The 19,064-nt window shown below is 40.4% G+C and overlaps 1 protein-coding gene across 2 annotated transcripts in view; it reads left to right on the top strand.

The window, feature by feature from the left end:
• Positions 1 to 19,064, top strand: part of PBX3 (PBX homeobox 3) — a 222,472-nt gene that overhangs the window by 172,862 nt on the left and 30,546 nt on the right. For both annotated transcript variants that reach the window (XM_066367143.1, XM_066367144.1), the window contains exons 4-5: positions 6,329 to 6,519; positions 12,846 to 12,981. In XM_066367143.1, the coding sequence (XP_066223240.1) occupies positions 6,329 to 6,519; positions 12,846 to 12,981 (327 nt within the window). The remainder of the gene's footprint in view (positions 1 to 6,328; positions 6,520 to 12,845; positions 12,982 to 19,064) is intronic.

The raw sequence follows: 19,064 nt of genomic DNA, 5'->3' as shown, positions 1-19,064 counted from the left end.
GTAGGCAAACATTCATTCTGGAGAATTAAAATAACAGCCAGAGAAAGAGTAGGAGAGTTAACATCTCAAGTATCATTCACACAGGAGTGTTGAATTATTTATCAAGACACAAACCATGTCATAGATATGTGTTACCATGATGTGTGAGCTAGTTTATAGGAATTAGCAATGTTTTATGTGCAAATAAATGTTTCCAGCTCTAATACAGCAGTTCTCAAACTTTTTGGATTTAGGACTTAGACTCTTAAAAGTTATTGAAGAGCCCTTAAGAGCTTTTACTTGACTGGTAACATCTATAACATTTATTTTATTTATTTATTTTTTGACAGAGAGAGAGTCAGAGAGAGGGACAGACAGGAAGGGGGCAGAGATGAGAAGCATCAATTCTTCATTGCCGCACCTTAGTTGTTCAGTGATTGCTTTCTCATTTGTGCCTTGACCAGGGGGCCACAGCAGAGCAAGTGACCCCTTGCTCAAGCCATCAACCTTGGGCTCAAGCCAGCAACCATGGGGTCATGTCTACGATCCCATGCTCAAGCCAGCGACCCCACGCTCAAGCCGGCGACCTTGTGGTTTCAAACTTGGGTTCTCCGCGTCCCAGTCTGATGCTGTATCCACTATGCCACCGCCTGGTCAGGCCTATCAACCTTTATTATACTAGAAACTAAAAGTATTTATTAATTTAAAAGGAATAGTAAACCATTATCTTAACCTAAATAATTCTTAGAAACAAAAACACTCAAAATTTAGTGAGAAGAATGGCATTTTTACATTTTTGCAAACTCTTTAATGTTGGCCTTAATAGAAGTCACCTGGATTCTCACATGTACTTCTGCAGTCAGCCATGTGGTTAAAGTATATGAAGAATATCTGGCCTTGTACAAATATGTCATTGGAAAAAGGAAGAGTGTATTAATAGCCTTTTCATATAACTGTGGATAGTCTTCTATGATATTACAGTAAAACTTGACAAGTTGCAGTGTCTTAAAGATTAGTTACAGTGTGGAGTCTGAAACTATATCAGTCAACTCTTTATACTCTGTTTCTTTAAAATCCACTGGTCTAGTTTGCACTTTGAATGGATTTACCTATGCAAATTTTTGTAACCTCATGCATTGATCATTTGGAAAATATCGATTCACTGGTTATATCTTCCAGTGTTGACATATTTCATTATATAATATCAAAATACCACATTTATCAATACTAGTATCAAATTATCAGAAAGTCTAATGGGAAACTGTCAAGCTCATAGGGGTAGATGCAAGTTTTTCAAAATTATAATCTTCACTTGAAAACTCAAATTTTATCACTGGCATAACTACTATTAGCTGTTTTCCTTGACATAACAGACTCACTTGGTTCATGTTTAAGAAAACATCTGCCAGATACCCAAGTTTGAATACTTGTAATTTGTTTTTTTTAATTTTTTTTTTTAAGATTTTATTTATTCATTTTAGAGAGGAGAGAGAGAGAGACTGGGGTGGAGGGGGGGAGCAGGAAGCATCAACTCCCATATGTGCCTTGACCAGGCAAGCCCAGGGTTTTGAACTGGCGACCTTAGCATTCCAGGTCGATGCTTTAGCCACTGTGCCACCACAGGTCAGGCTATTTTGATTTCAAATAGACAAATTTGTGAGCTCCACTCAAAACTTAATCAAGTGCTTTTTTCTTGAGATAAGCATCCATTGACATGCAGGGAAGTACTTTTGTGTGCCTCTTGTTTGTCACACAGTATTAAAATTTTAGTCAAGTGTTGAGGTACAGTAAAATGAATAATTTCTCTTGCGTTTATTAAGGACATTCCTAAGTGAAACTGTCTTTATGTTATTTTCTGTATTTTTATGAATGCATGTGGTGAAGAATAAAGAAAGAAGCATTAAAGATTACTTAGTATACTGTTTCCCAACAATTTTTTATAGCACATTGGCCCAGCAAGCTACTGTAGTGGTGTCCAATATACTATAGCTGCCACTAGTCACATGTAGCTGTTGAACCTTGAAATACAGCTAATCTGAACTGAGATGTGCTGTAAATGTGAAATACATACTAGATTTTAAAGTGTATGGAAAAAATTAATATGCCTCATTAACAGTTTTTATAGTATGTATTATATGTTCATATGATAATACTTTTCATATATTGGGTTAAATATACTGCTAAAATTAATTTCACCTTTTTTTTTTAAATGACTACTTGAAAATTTAAAATTTTTATATGTGGCTGTCAGTATATTTCTTTTGGACAGCATTACTCTGAGCTTCTGTGATCAAATTTACCAGGGGAAAGTTGGAGACACCATTCCCCTTTGAAAATTTACAATGTATTTGGCATAATTGAAGTACTAAGGAATACTATAGAAATAAAAAAGAACCTTTAAAAATTTTGGTTAATGCAACATTACCCAAATATACTATATTATTGGGCCATGCATTAACATTTTTTGGAACTAGCTATATAAGTGTAGAACTTGCTGATCCCAGTTCAGGACAGCTGTAGTTATATTTTCTTTATTTTACTGATGAGAAAACTAAGGGCTAGAATTTGTCAAATTGCCATATTTCCCCATGTGTAAGATGTACCCATGTATAAGACTCACCTTAATTTTGGGCCTGAAATTTGAAAAATGTATTACATAAAATTATTGAACTCAAATTTTATTTATCATAAAATTTATACAACTCATCACTGTTAAAACTCCCATCCATTAGCTCAGGGGTCCCCAAACTACGGCCCAGGCCATTTATCCGGCCCCCGCCGCAATTCCAGAAGGGGCACCTCTTTCATTGGTGGTCAGTGAGAGGAGCACATTGACCATCTCATTAGCCAAAAGCAGGCCCATAGTTCCCATTGAAATACTGGTCAGTTTGTTGATTTAAATTTACTTGTTCTTTATTTTAAATATATTTGTTCCCGTTTTGTTTTTTTACTTTAAAATAAGATATGTGCAGTGTGCATAGGAATTTGTTCATAGGTTTTTTTTTATAGTCTGGCCCTCCAACGGTCTGAGGGACAGTGAACTGGCCCCCTGTGTAAAAAGTTTGGGGACCCCTGCATTAGCTTGTCCTCATCTGTGTCTGATGATGAATCACTGTCTTCAGTAATAAACGCAAAAACAAGTATGAAAAGGCAAGAAATCCAAGTAAAAAAAAATCTACAACCACTGTATAAGACTCACCCAGTTTTTAGACCCCCAAATTTTTTCAGAAAGGGGTGCGTCTTATATATGGGGAAATACGGTATATAATTTTGAAGTTATATGAACATCTCTTTAGGGAAAGTGCAAGAAAAAATATACATATTTTTTGGAAAGGCAACTACTTTTTAGCTCCACATAAGATAGTATAAAATGACAACAGAGCAGAAAACATTTTAAATTTACTTTTTTAAAATTTTCTTTGTGTGTGTGTATTTTTTCTGAAGTTGGAAACGGGGAGGCAGTCAGACAGACTCTTGCATGCGCCCAACCGGGATCCACCCAGCATGCCCACCAGGGGGCGATGCTCTGCCCATCTGAGGCATTGCTCTGTTGCAACCAGGGCCATTCTAGCGCCTGAGGCAGAAGCCACAGAGCCATCCTCAGCGCCCGGGCCAACTTTGCTCCAATGGAGCCTTGGCTGCGGGAGGGGAAGAGAGAAGAAGGAGAGGGGAAGGGGTGGAGAAGCAGATGGGCGCTTCTCCTGTGTGCCCTGGCCGGGAATCGAACCTGGGACTCCTGCACGCCAGGCCAACACTCTACCACTGAGCCAACCGGCTAGCACTTTTTGATTTTCTTTTTTTTTTTTTTTTGTATTTTTCTGAAGCTGGAAACGGGGAGAGACAGTCAGACAGACTCCCGCATGCGCCCAACCGGGATCCACCCGGCACACCCACCAGGGGCTACGCTCTGCCCACCAGGGGGCGATGCTCTGCCCCTCCGGGGCGTCGCTCTGCCGCAACTAGAGCCACTCTAGCGCCTGGGCCATCTTTGCTCCAATGGAACCTCGGCTGCGGGAGGGGAAGAGAGAGACAGAGAGGAAGGAGGGGGGGTGGAGAAGCAAATAGGCGCTTCTCCTATGTGCCCTGGCCGGGAATCGAACCCGGGTTCCCCGCACGCCAGGCTGACGCTCTACCGCTGAGCCAACCGGCCAGGGCCACTTTTTGATTTTCTTAAAGATGGAAAGAACTACTCATTTAGGGGTCCCAAAGTTCCCTAATTTTTTTTTGTGTGTGTAGTCATAACCTAGGGCAATAATTCTTAGCCTTTTTTAGTTGTAGATTGGCTAAGAATCAGAAATGAAAACAAAATCTCCACAAATTGTCCCTTTAGGAAATACATATGTGCATACAACTTGTATAAGATTTCAGAGAGTCTTAGACATTCTAAACCTCTCCAAGAACTGCAGGTTAATTCTTTATTTACAGTTCAAGGATAATGTACTGAAGGTAATTAATCAACATTACTCTTGAATTGTAATGCAACAACCCACCACCAATCAATAGATGTTTATCGGATGCCTACTGTGTGTATTATACAGTTCTACACTGTGAAGAATTCATAAGCATAATAACATAGTGTCACTACTCACAGAGAATTTTGAATTTATTTAAAAAATTTTTTTTTCGGTGAGAGGAAAGGAGATAGGCAGACTCCTGCATATGTCCTGACCAGGATCCACCTGGCAACCCCATTTGGGGCCAATGCTCAAGTACCAAGCTATTTTTAGCTCCAGAGGTTGACACACTGGGACCAACTGAGCTATCTTCAGTGCCCAAGGCCATGTTTGAACCAATTGAGCTACTGGCTGCAGGAGGGGTAGAAGGAGAGAAGGGGGAGGGAGGGAAGGAGAAACAGATGGTTGCTTCTCATGTGTGCCCTAACTGGGCATCAAACCCAGATGTCCAAACACTGGGCTGACACTATCCACTGAGCCACCAGCCAGGGCCTGAATTTCTTAAGACTTAAAATGTATAAAAAGCTTGAACTGGTAAGGAAGACTCATTTTACCTACTTTAGAAATATTTACAGAAGAGTTCCATAAAAGCTTAGAGTAACTGAAACACCAGTGTACTTGAAAGGTTAGTTCTCTAATGAGCAAAACCATCATGTGAGCAATGTTCAGGATATCTGTAGGGAAGTGGACATTATTATAGCTTCAAAATGTGTCTTGCTGTGATCAATGATCGTTCTGTCTGCTTGCCCTACCAGGGGCATCTGTGCAGTAAGATGCAGAATCTACTGTCTTGCCTTTTTAATGAAAATGCCAGCAGATGTTTTTATTCAAGGGTATAGGCTGATGCTTTATTTACATGTGGAGACCCAGTCACATGGTTTTATAGATGTAAAAGAATATAGGTGAACTGAAAGAGACGGGGGCTGAGGATTGGTAACTAAAATTGGAATTTGTTAAGACCCAAGTCTGATCAGGATTTGCCCCTCCCTTGAAGAGTTGAGCTGCCTTCCCCATCTTCCAGGGACGGCTCACGTCTACTAATAGGGCCCACACCACAGCTAAGTTGTACTAGGATGTGGGCCTGCTTGGCATTCAAGGCCTCTTATGCTAACACAAACCTGTATCCCCTCTTCTCTACATATTCTCTGAATTCTTCTGAACTTGCCACATACCATTATTTCCAGCATTTTTCTTGCACCTGGGATTCCTCCTGATTTCTATCTTTATCCACCTTTCAAAAATCCTACCCATTCTTTAAAGCCCAAATATCACTTGTGTCATGCAGCCTGATGTAATCTCTGCCCCCAGAAGAGAGTACTTCCTCCTTGGAACTTAGGAAGCCCTTATTCCTGTCTTCCTGTGACACTTTGCACAGGCTGCCTTGTTTGAGAATTAGTTTATTATATATTTTATCACACTGAAGGCCAGGTCTCTATCTTGCTCATTTCTGTGTTTTTTAATAGCACTTGGCCTTGGAAGAGTTTGCACTTCATAGTCCTTCAGTAAACGTTTGTTGACTAAATATAAAACCCCAGAGAAATTAGAAGGTGCTTATTAGTAACAATTATCGTACCTATTTATTTCAATATAAGAGTTGGTAGAGAGCCTCTCCAGTGGGAAAACCTCATTTCCGACCTGGGACAAGGGTGGTTGGGAGGGGCAATTGAGTGTGATGTCTTCGTTGCATGCCTGGCCATTCATAGTGTCAGAATTGCTGCTGGCCCATCTGACTGCCACTGCCATTTCCCAAGCATCTTGGCTTTCCTCTTGCCCTTCCCACTGCATCATGCCATGGGCAGCTGCAAATGAGGTGGAAATTCAGATGAGTTCATGTCTGGGTGCGATGATATAAAATACCAGGTTTCCTAAGAAGTGATTTTTTTCCCCCCTTACAGGCATGTAATGAATTCACGACACACGTGATGAACCTTCTGCGGGAGCAGAGTAGAACACGTCCCATTTCCCCAAAAGAGATTGAAAGAATGGTGGGCATCATCCATCGGAAATTTAGCTCCATCCAGATGCAGCTCAAACAGAGTACTTGTGAAGCAGTTATGATTTTAAGATCAAGGTTCCTTGATGCCAGGTATGTGGAACCACAGATCTGTTGTGTGGCGTGTGTGTGTGTGTATTATTTTCTACAAAAATGGCCAGTTGGTTTTAGATTCTCCATTAATTTGGCTATACGAGCTCTTCATGATAGGCAGGTCATTCACCTCCTGGTCCCTGCACTGTCAAGCCTCTTGTCTGGGAGTGGTAGTGCCATTAGCCGCCAATTTGGTGATTCAAGGACATAGATAGGATTAGTGCTGCTACTAACGAGTTAGGAATATGTAACTTTTCACATCTGATGCTAAAAGTATTTTAAAGGATAACTTTCAGTCTGTAACTCGATTTTAACAAAGGTTCGTTTTCTAACAATTCCTTGATGTTACATTGCTTGTGTACATTTTAAGAAAATAGTTGGAAATTCTAATGCTCCTTAAGAGGAAAGTGATATATATTTTAGTTAATAGCATTATCGTTAAACCCCAAACTCTGTTTTTCCAAATCAAGTAGGAAAGCCTATCTGTTTCTCATGTAAGTCTGAAAGTTTCCTTTCACCTGAAAGCTTTCACCGAGTTTCATCAGAGTTAGTCAGTTATCGTATAGGGTGTGTTTGACCTACTGGGTGATGGAAAAAAATTGTCAGGTTGCTACTGTATGCTGCCTTTTGGGCATTGCTGAAGCTTGTGATCAATCTTCAGCCTTGGAAAGGAGTTTCTCTTTTGTTTGACTTTCTCTTCCTTGGAATCTGACAGAGGTGATAATTATTACCCAGATTTTACAGGATTAAGGAAAATAACTAAGTTAGCTTCTCCCCCAGAAAACAAGGTGTGTGGAGGTCTTTCTGGCAGCGCTCTTCCTTAGAGCCGGATAAGGCAACGCCTGCCACTTACTCTGACTGCCGTGCTCCTAGCTAAGCAGATCCCTGTGTCACCTTTGGTTCCTTGTTCTCCTGTGATAAATCTGTCACTAGAGCTCACCAGTGCTTCGTTTCAACACTTCTCATACTATCTCTTTCCTTCCATCCTTGCTCGGACTGCTCAGTTTATATTCATCCTTCCGTACCTGGACAGTAGCCTTCTACTGGACTCCTGTCTCTAGTCTTGCTCCCCCCGCCCATCCTCCACCTACCTTTTCTGTTTCTGTAGCATCACAACGATGCCCTAATGGCTTTGGTTACAAACCACAGTAGCTTTTCAGTGTCGGATAACTTGTATACACACTGCTTAACCCGGCATTTAAGGCCTTATAGACCTGTTTCTTTTTAGTCATTGTTAAAATTTTCTTAAGTTTTATTTTAGATTTTTCCTATTTAAAAAGATACCCAGCTCACTATGGAAAATTTGGAAAATATATAGCATAGAGGGAGGAGTAAAAGACAACCACAGTTTTAATGCCTGAAGAAAAAAGAATCACTGTAAATGTTTTAGTTTATTTCTGTCAGGTTTTAGAGGATTTTAAAAATAGTGTTCTTATAATGGTATAATATGTATAATTTGGATTGCTTTTTAAAAAATTTACTATGACTATGTAAACGTTTTTCCTATATTATAAGCTCTAATGTTAAATAATATTTTGATGATTGTTGAAGTCTGTTCAATCAATTTACTTAGCCATTCCTTTATTTATGAGCATTTAATTGTACCTTTTAATTTTCATTATAACTTCTTTCTTTCCTTTTTGTTTGCTTTCTTTTTTCCTTCTACAAATATTTATATGTGCTAGAAAAGATAAACAACATTAGGTTGATGTACTTTTGCCAGTTGGGCTTATATTCCCAAGTAAACAAATATGCTATAGTATTCTATTTAATGTTGTACAGAAGTGTCACAGGATGCTAAGTGCTATGAAGGAAAATGAAGCAAGGTGAGGAACAGAGAAAATGATGGAGAAAGTATCCTATTGTAGAAAGCTTTTTATTGAAACTAGTGTTTCAGTGAAAACCTTCATTCCTTGAACCTTTTGGTCTCTAGGATTCTACCCTAAAGATTGGTTCTGAGAAATGAAATTATTAAAGATCAGAATTTGAGCATTTTTAGGGTTCTTCCTGTAGCACTGAATTATTCTTTCCTGTGTTTAGTCAAAAATGAAATACCTCTTGGTCTGATCTGTTTTGTCTGACTAGAGTTTTGTTTTTCTCTGCCTAACTACCTCTTTTACACCACACCCGCCCCTCACCCTCCACCCCACCAACCCCCAGCCTTCCACAGCAAGCCCTGTTCTCCCAACCCTTTCCTGAGTGGGTCACCAGTAATGATTTGTCATCTGTGAGGGTGTGCAGCATGGAGCCTGGAGCATAACTGGCATTCACATTTGTTACCTGGTGAGACCTTGCTCATCTGTCCAGGCCTGGCCTAAATGCTTCCTCTTTAGGAAGCCCACTTCCATCACTCCCCTGGCTGGTCCTTGCCTTCTCTTCAAGACTGATACTGTGTTTATACAATTCTCTAGAGCAGCAATTGTCAACCCTTTTCATCTCAGGACACACATAAACTACCATATTTCTCCATGTAGAAGACGCACCTTTTCCCGAAAAATTTGGGGTCTAAAAACTGGGTGCATCTTATACAGTGTTGAAAGCAACAGCCAAGTTTTATACTTTTACATTCCCCAAAGTTACAAGTATTAGATGCAAAAACTAACTTAGTGACTAACCAGATGAATGAAGATTTCCATTTAGTGCTTATAACAAGCTCATAAACTTAGGGAGGTGACAGAATATAAACATTTTTAAATGATCAACTTTAAGCATTTTATTAAGAACTATATAACAAAGACATTTGAAAGTACTTCTAACAGAAAGAAATTTTTCTTAACTCAGTTGCTCTCCTTTCTGCTGATACGTTCCGTTCTTGTCATGCTTATTTTATTTTTTTACAAAATGGCATTTATAATGTATACACCTAAATGAGTTATTTTTCTTCCAAGAAGAGTATGTTAACAAGCCACAGTGAGCAGAGCAAGAATGAGAAGGAGGCAGAGCAGAGTCCCTTCTCCCGTAGCGACTACTGCTAGTGACATGATGTTGGTGGGACACCGCTCTGGGACAGGTGTTCCACTGCACCCTGGCTGAGGCTTAGCCACTTAGATGCGCTGAACCATGGCAGGGGCAGGGGCGGGGAATGAAATTTAGGGAACATGCTTAGTGGGTGTTTTTTACAAAACGTTTTTCTAAAAACAAATGAAGTGTAGGACCAAGTTGTCTCTTGTGCCTTCAAGTGAATGCAGACACTGAGCTTTGGTCCCATTTATTCTTGTTCCTCTTAGAAACGCCTCTGCACAGAAGGGGAGGTTTTTCTGCTCTAGGCAGACATTTTCATTCATTCTTTTTTACTTTTGTTCCCCCCGTAGAGGCCATACTCAAATTTTCTTGGTACTTAGGCCAAAGCATGTACCAGTACAAAGCAACGAAGAATAAACTTGCACCGGTCACTCTGCACTTCTCGGAGAAGTACTGTAGTTTGGACCCAGCCAAAATGTCTGGGGTGCGCTGTTCTGTCTTGCCCAGAAATCCATCCTCTGAGGTTTTTCAGTGTTTGCTAACACCACTTGTAGGCAAAATTAATAAGTGAACCAAAAATAAGTGAACTCAGATATGTTTCTGTTCATTCCTTCTTTCATAAGCAAAAAAAATGCCCTGTATCATCCACTCCAGTTGATCCTGGGTCTTTTTGTTTGTTTGTTTTTTAATTTATTGATTTCAGAGAGGGGAAGGAAGGGATAGAGAGAGGCAGAGGAACATCGATCTGTTCCTGCATGTGCCCTGACTGGTGATGGAACCAGCAGTCTCTGTGCTTCAGGAGGATGCTCCAGCCAACTGAGCCATCCAGCCAGGGCTGTACCCTGGATCTTGCTGCTGGACTCCACTTCTTAGTCTGCGAGTCACAAACTCATATAGTGGAGCTGAATAGAGTGGTTGGATGAGGGGCAGTAAGGGTTAGAGCAAATGGGTGCATATCTGAAGGGACAGCCATCACTCACCTTTAGCCTACAGCTTCCTTCTGAGAATAGGGGCTTGGTGTGGCTGATCTTCCAATTTTTTGTAAAATGCCAGAATCTTTAGAGTTTTATGAGCAGGACATTACTGTGTGGTCTCATTAAGCATTATTTGTGGACTACATAATTATCTGTAGGCTTGACAGTTTCAATATCTATTCTAGACAATTTCTACTCTATTCACTAAGCCACCTACTCATCAGAATGTGCCTCTTCAAAGTACCCCCAGGAGAGGGCTTTGTTTGTCTTTTCAAGCAATGCATCACTCCTGTAAAAATGCTAATTTGTTCTTGGTATATACCTCTTCCTCCCCTCTGTCTTTCTTTACCATCTCCACCATCCAGTTCATCACTGAGTCTTGGTGATTTTATTCCCCAAATAGATCTTGATTCTCTTCTTCATCCCTTAGGAAACAATTGTTTAACCTTCCAAAAAAATTATTGAAATAAGAAATTTTAGTTCTAATAACCTGAGATTTTTGTTTGTTTGTTTGTTTTTTGTTGTTTTTTTAGGAGAGAGAGGGATAGACAGGGACAGACAGACAGGAACGGAGAGATGAGAAGCATCAATCATTAAGTTTTTCGTTGCGCGTTGCGACACCTTAGTTGTTCATTGATTGCTCTCTCATATGTGCTTTGACCACGGGCCTTCAGCAGACCGAGTAACCCTTTGCTCGAGCCAGCAACCTTGGGTCCAAGCTGGTGAGTTTTGCTCAAACCAGATGAGCCCACGCTCAAGCTGGCGACCTCGGGGTCTTGAACCTGGGTCCTCCGCATTCCAGTCCGACACACTATCCACTGTGCCACTGCCTGGTCAGGCAACCTGAGATGTTTTGATTAAACCTAGATTTTTTTGCTCCCTTGACTTTCCCTTAATGTTGAGACATAGATCACATGTTTAACCTGCCATATTAGTGGTATCATTTTAACTAGAAGGAACTGATAAAGTATACACATTTACAACTGCCTGCTGACTCTGTCTTTCCTGAGTATAGGATATCACATTTGAGAGGATCATTAAGATTATTGGGAAGAAAGTATTAAGAAAATTATTTGGGGAAAGTATTTTCCAGTTACTGGAGAATTTAATTTAAGGTGAAGTCTGGCGAATGCTAATCTTCAGGCTGCAATTCTTTAAAGTCCTCGTAACAAAACCCAAATATAAATGACATTTTTGCTATTTGAAGTAAATTGTTAATAAATACTTGATCTTCTGATACTCTGCCACCCCTTTCCCATTAAAGAAGTATTTTCCTCCCTCGTCTTTTCCTGTGAGCAAATCATGCCTTATTCAGGCAGTTGCTTAAGCAGACAAATTCAGAAATCCTTGATACATTTTTTTCCTTACCTTCCTTTTCTGTCTTCCCCACCCACGCCCCCCACCGAATTCATCATCGAGTCCCATTGCTTTTGCCTTTCAAATAGATCTTGACTCTTTTTATTCTCATTACTCTCACCTTATGCTAAGTTACCATCATCTCTCAATTTGACCACTGCAGTTATCTCCTTAAATATCTCTATATTTCCTTGTGTCCTCCTCCCACTATTCTTAGCAGTCAGAACAATCTTTTTAAAAACATAAAATTTAAAACTTTAATGGCTTCCCATTGGTAAAATAAAATCCAAAAGTTCTTATGGGGCCCACTAAGCCTGTGTAATCTGGCCCCTGCCCACCCTTCCAGATTCGTCTCCCATACTCTCTCAGTTTACTTTGCTCCAGCCTCTTTTAGCCGTTTGGACTTTTCAGCCTCTTTCCTGTTACGGGACAGTTTCCTCCGCTCACTCCCATTCCCCTCTCCTTTTTGGCTAACTCCTTCCTACATATTCTCCAGGTCGCAGATCAAATGTCACGTCTCCCAGGAAACCTTTCCTGACTCCATAACCACGTGAGGTTTCCCTCCTATATACCTTCATTATACCTAATGCCTTTCTTTCATGGTCCTTGATATGGTCACCACAATTTAGAATGATTTATTCCTGTGACACTTGTCTAATGGCTTTCTTTCCCCTAACATTCTACTTTTCATTTTAACCCTCCAATCTTTTATAAACTCTCTGTTTTGTTCCAACTGGATCTTTATTGAATATCTAGAACACATCAGATCCTCAATTAATATTTGTTGAATAAATTAAAGAATAAAGTTAATTGTGCTTTGCATTCTAGTATATCTCTTAGTGACTCTAAATCTTAAAATGCATTGGGTAATGCTTTGGAGGATGTCAAGAGCATAATTTATAATGCCATATTGATAAATTAGACCCTAAGAATGTTAAAAAATAGAAATTACTGTTTTGTATGGTCCTAATTAATATAGTTGTGTTTGGTTAATGCTGATTATAACTACAATTCTTTTTGGTTCTGTTGTCATAGACGAAAAAGGCGTAACTTCAGTAAACAGGCCACAGAAATCTTGAATGAATATTTCTATTCACACCTCAGCAACCCCTACCCCAGTGAAGAAGCCAAAGAGGAGCTGGCCAAGAAGTGCAGCATCACAGTGTCCCAGGTGAGCCATCACAGTGTCCCAGGTGAGCCATCACAGTGTCCCAGGTGAGCCATCAGTGTCCCAGGTGAGCGAGGGCTCCACGCGCCTGTGTCCCAGTCTGACAGGGACCCTGCTCTTTCCTCAGGGCACTCCCATCAGAGTTCATGTCCAAACGTCCCATCATCAAAGAAGATATAAAGAAAACATAGATATGTCCAGATTTTTATGCAGGCTTTTAAGTTTAGATACTTTTTTTTAATTCTAAGTGGCCAGGAACCAAGATAGTTATCTACTTCCTTGGTCTAAATCTTCAGTGGAAAGTACATAAAGGACATGAAGGTGCCGTGGGAAGAGGCACAGTTTAACGGAATGTAGTCCTGCTTGTCCCCATTTGATGACTGACCTAAGCTTCCCCCAGTAAGGAACCAGTTTTTTTGTTGCTGAAAGGAAATTTAATCTAATTCTTTGATGAAAACTTTGAGAAATTCAACAAGTCCTTTCTTGATATTATGATATTTAGGTCCCTATGCTGTTATGATATTTGGGTTTCAATGATTTCTGTGCTTCCTTGTTATTTACTAATCAGAAAAATTAAGTTTATTCCTGTTCCTGTTTTTTATTTGGCTTTAAAGGTCTATTTGTAATAAATTGTGGCTCTGAAGTTAGCTGTCATCTAATTAAAAATACCTTTTATTTTAAACAAATATACCGGTATTTAGATTGAGGATTGACAACAAATATATAAACAACTATAACTCCTTAAAAAATAAGTATATCCTATTGGCATCGGCTTGAAAATACAATTTTATTTAAATATTCGTATTGTTGCTTCTAGACTGTTGAGTGTCATACCTCTTCTTTGTAGCATGCAAATGTGATACTAGTTGCTAATCAGTTTTTGCAGTGGAACTTAAGGAGAAGCTCTTGGACTCTTTTTTGTTTTGTCTTGTTTTGAGAGAGAGAAGAAGGGAGAGAGAAGGTGAAAGAGAGTAAGAAGCATCAGCTTCAAGTTGCTGAAGCAACTTGTTCTTTACAACTAAGTTCTTTAGTTGTACACTGAGCTTCTCGTATGTGCCTTGATGGGGGTTGTGCCAATGTCCCCTTGCTCAAGCCAGCAGCCTTAGGCCTTTCATGCCAGCCACTTTTGGGCTCAGCATGGCAAGCTTTGGGATCGTTTGAACAATCCATCGCTCAAGCCCGCCACCGTGTGCTGACAAGCCCACACTTAGAACCAGTGACCTTGGGGTTTTGATCCTGGAGACCTCAGCATTTCGGGTCGACACTTTATCCACTGTGCCACCACCAGTCAGGCAGAAAAGCTAACTCTTAACAGAAACTTTAATGTTCCCTAGCTGGTCACATAACACAAAAAATTTAAAGTTGTTGCTAAATATAGGTAAATAATCCTCTTTGTACATCTGACTGAAGTTCACGATGCTAAAGATTCCCTTCACATGCCAATGAAAGTTTCATATCAGTATCTTGTCATTATTATTTAAGGTATAATAGGGGCTGGGTTTAAAATGTTAGCCAACTCCCATCTTGGCATTCGTTTCCATAGAACCTCCAGAGCAAAATTTGAATTATAGTTAAGATTTTATTTAATAGTTATTGTCATTCTCCTATGAAATAGTGTAGTGATATACCTTGATTTTTTTTGGGGGGGGGATCAGTTTGAAATCGAACATAATCGATTTGGGTTACCAGCTTATAAAAAGTACATTTTATAAAACATTGCTCTATGAGTTATGGTAGCACTTATTGCCACTTGAAATACTAAGGGACAGTATAATATGCTGGATCAGATAGAGAAGGTAAAATTAAAGGTGTGTGTATATTAAGTGGGTGTTTTCTGATGTGTGCGTCTCCCTGAACAACAGCGCCAGGACTGGGCTCATGCTGGACACCAGCTGAGGATGCTCAATCTGGTGTTACAGCCCTCACCACAGCTCTTTTACTCAGAACTCAAATGTTTGCAGGGCCAATGTAAAATAATGTGTTTTTGTGATTCCTTTCCTATTCTTTTTTGTTTTTTTTTTTACCTCTATAACACTCATTATTGGAGAATAATGTAAATTGTACACATGTTTCAAAAACTGATACCTGGTCTTTCATTAGTTGTAGTACTAGCATTTTGTGTGTAATTCTAGGATTTGCTTAACGTACTGCTTGTATAATAACTGAGAGAAAAGTTTTCTTCTGGCCCTGGCCGGTTGGCTCAGCGGTAGAGCGTCGGCCTAGCGTGCGGAGGACCCGGGTTCGATTCCCGGCCAGGGCACACAGGAGAAGCGCCCATTTGCTTCTCCACCCCTCCGCCGCGCTTTCCTCTCTGTCTCTCTCTTCCCCTCCCGCAGCCAAGGCTCCATTGGAGCAAAGATGGCCCGGGCGCTGGGGATGGCTCCTTGGCCTCTGCCCCAGGCGCTGGAGTGGCTCTGGTCGCAATATGGCGACGCCCAGGATGGGCAGAGCATCGCCCCCTGGTGGGCAGAGCGCCGCCCCATGGTGGGCGTGCCGGGTGGATCCCGGTCGGGCGCATGCGGGAGTCTGTCTGACTGTCTCTCCCTGTTTCCAGCTTCAGAAAAATGAAAAAAAAAAAAAAAAAAAAAATTTAAAAAAAAAAAAAAAAAAAAAAAAAGTTTTCTTCTGACTATTCTAAACTAGGGAGGTTTTGCTCTAGGCTAGGAACCCATTTACCAGTGATTTAAAAGAAAATAGTTAATTACTATAGTCATTTCATTTGTTTTCTATAGAAAAGCTTTGTTAGGGTTTGAACATTTGAACATTAATAATTGCTTTAGTAGTAGTAATAGCCTAAACATAGATACATTATGTTATCTTAAAAGCAGACTTTCTTACCTTATTTCTCCTAGATTGGCCTTTCAAAAGCAGGCTTTATCAGTTTAAGCATCAGTTTAAATTCTGACTATATTTTCCCCCTTTTACCTTTTTTCTGCCTAAAAAAGTTAATTTCCCTTCAACAACTCTTTTACCCCATAGCTCAGAATGGGAATTGTGGTGTTGCCATTTTAACTATTGAAGACATTATTTGCTTGCCTTATAAATCACTGCCCTTTTGTTTAAATTGTTTAGAAGTTAAAGCAGAGACCATTCTAGACCTGACCTGACATGTTAACTACTTTTTTTTTTTTTTTTTTGTATTTTTCTGAAGCTGGAAATGGGGAGGCAGTCAGACAGACTCCCGCATGCGCCCGACCGGGATCCACCCGGCACGCCCACCAGCGGGCGATGCTCTGCCCATCCGGGGCATTGCTCTGTCGCGACCAGAGCCACTCTAGCGCCTGGGGCAGAGGCCAAGGAGCCATTCCCAGCGCCCGGGCCATCTTTTGCTCCAATGGAGCCTTGGCTGCGGGAGGGGAAGAGAGAGACAGAGAGGAAGGAGAGGGGGAGGGGTGGAGAAGCAGATGGGCGCCTCTCCTGTGTGCCCTGGTCGGGAATCGAACCCAGGACTTCCGCACGCCAGGCCCGACGCTCTACCACTGAGCCAACCGGCCAGGGCAACTACTTTCTAAAGAGAAAAAAAACCATTGTTTTTTTAAACATTGTTTAAAATATACATCATACCAAAATACAATTAAATTTAAAATCCAGAAATTGTTTGTATACAAAGCTAACTTAAAATATTGTAACCTGCTGAAACAGGCAACCATAGCACCATTATTTTGCTAGATTTAGAGTATATGAAACTGATTTATTTATTTATTTTTTTGTGACAGAGAGAGAGGGACAGATAGGGACAGACAGACAGGGAGGGAGAGAGATGAAAAGTATCAGTTCTTCGTTGCGGCACCTTAGTTGGTCATTGATTGTTTTCTCATATGTGCCTTGACGGGGGGGGGGGGGTGGGGGGGGGGGGGGAGGCTTCAGAGACTGAGGAACTCCTTGCTCAAGCCAGCGACCTTGGGTTTAAGCTGGAGAGCTGTGCTTGAACCAGATGAGCCCGCGCTCAAGCTGGTGACCTCGAGGTTTAGAACCTGGGTCCTCTGCATCCCAGTCTGACACTCTATCCACTGTGCCACCGCCTGGTCAGGCTGATTTATTCTTTATTGATTAAAATACTGATTAAATACTTAATAATTGAGAATAAGTATGAAACTTTAAGAAGAAAAGGAAAGGAATAGGTTTAGTATTTGAGGGCTGGAAAGAATTTCTTTAAAAGAACGTAAAATGTGTAAGCAACAAAGGAAAACATTGATAATTTCAGTGGTAAAACATTTGCTAAAGTACCTAATAAAGACTGAGACATTTTAGTAAAGATTGGATCAAAATAAACATTGGTAGATATTAAATCTAGGGAGAAATTGTAAAAGAAAAATACTTTATTTTTTGATTTTAGAGAGTAGGTAGGGAGTAAGATCATAGTTGCTTCACTTTAGTTGATCGCTTCTCATATGTGCCTTGACCAGGCAAGCAAGGAGTTTCGAACCCGCGATCTCAAGAGTTCCAGGTCGATGCTCTATCCACTGTGCCACCACAGTCAGCCAAGGGAGAAATTTAGATGAAGAACATGGTTTTAAAGTATCTCTCCATAAGCTCTGTATTAGTTGCAGAGATTAAAAAAAAAAAATAGAGTTTGTGAAATGAAGCAAAACTTTGACAAGGTGATTAGAATTAACATCGTTAAACAGGGAGAGGTGAATATTGTGTATAGTATTTCATTCAAGAATATAACCTGAGTTTAAACACTAGAAAACATTAGACTAACCTCTATTGAGGAATGTTCTATTAGAGGAAACGAAGGGGTTGGGGAAAGCAGTATTTTTTTAAAATGTCAGAGAAACACTATGGAAGTGTTCTAGATAGAAAGAGGCTGAAGAGACATGACAGGTAAATGCAGTCCTGACCTAGACTGGATCCCGTTTTGGAGGCGGAGGGAATGCCATAAAGGATATTATTGGATTAAATTCAGTAAAGTAAGTTGTAATTTGTAATTGTATGTATACTATGGTTATATAAGAGAATATATCTAGGCTTAGGAATACACACTGATTTATTTAGGGGTAAAGGGCCATGATCTAATAACCTCAAATGGTTTAGAAAAAGACATGTGTGTATGTGTTTGTACATGTATATGTGTGTATATGTATATTAGCAGTGCAAACACACAGCTTGCACAAAAATGTGTGTGCACAAATGGGCAAATGTTAGTAACAGGTGAATCTGGGTAAGGGGCATACACAGGAATTTATTTTTATTTTTGCGAGTTTGGAATTATTTTAATGCCCTTTTTACAATGTGAAGTTAGTCCACAAACTGCAAAAAGATGTTTGTAAGTATATAAGCAAGAACATTAAAATCCAGAATAATATAAGGAATTCATATAACTTAATAAGAAAAAGATAAAGAACCCATCTGAAAAACAGGCCAAAGACAAGGATTTCATAGAAGAAAAAATATAAACGGTCAGTTTTAGGAAAAGATACTTCTTATTTGTAATCAGAAAAATCCAATGAACAGTGTGAACTGAGGAACGGAATTGAGACAGAGGAGAGAGATCCAAGGGACCAGAGGAAAAGAAAACAGAGGGAAAGAGGATGATAGGAGGGATAAACCTGAAGGGAAGGGGGGCGCTATGGGGAGGGGGGTAAAGGAGATGTTAAGGGGAATACGGGGGAAGGGGGACGCATTTGGGGCAACACTAGAATTATGTAAACATAATAAATTAAAATCAATAAAAAACAGCAATGAAATAATAGGTTACATTGCCTGGATTGGCAAAAAAATTCTAAGTTTGATTCTACCAAGTTTGCACATTGTTGGCAAGAATATACAGCTGCAGGTCACCCTTAAATATTGTTGGTAGGAGACCTGGCCAGTTGGCTCAGTGGTAGAGCATCGGCCTGGCGTGCAGGAATCCCAGGTTCGATTCCCGGCCAGGGCACACAGGAGAAGCACCCATCTGCTTCTCCACCCCTCTCCCTGTCCTTCCTCTCTGTCTCTCTCTTCCCCTCCTGCAGCCGAGGCTCCATTGGAGCAAAGTTGGCCCGGGCGCTGGGGATGGCTCTATGGCCTCTGCCTCAGGCGCTAGAATGGCTCTGGTTGCATTGGAGCAACGCCCCAGATGGGCAGAGCGTCACCCCCTGTTG

The sequence above is a fragment of the Saccopteryx leptura genome, chromosome 2 (genome assembly GCF_036850995.1).
Source record: "Saccopteryx leptura isolate mSacLep1 chromosome 2, mSacLep1_pri_phased_curated, whole genome shotgun sequence".
Classification (NCBI taxonomy): Eukaryota; Metazoa; Chordata; class Mammalia; order Chiroptera; family Emballonuridae; genus Saccopteryx; species Saccopteryx leptura.
Note: the sequence above shows the minus strand (reverse complement) of the source record. Positions and strands in the feature narration are given on the sequence as shown.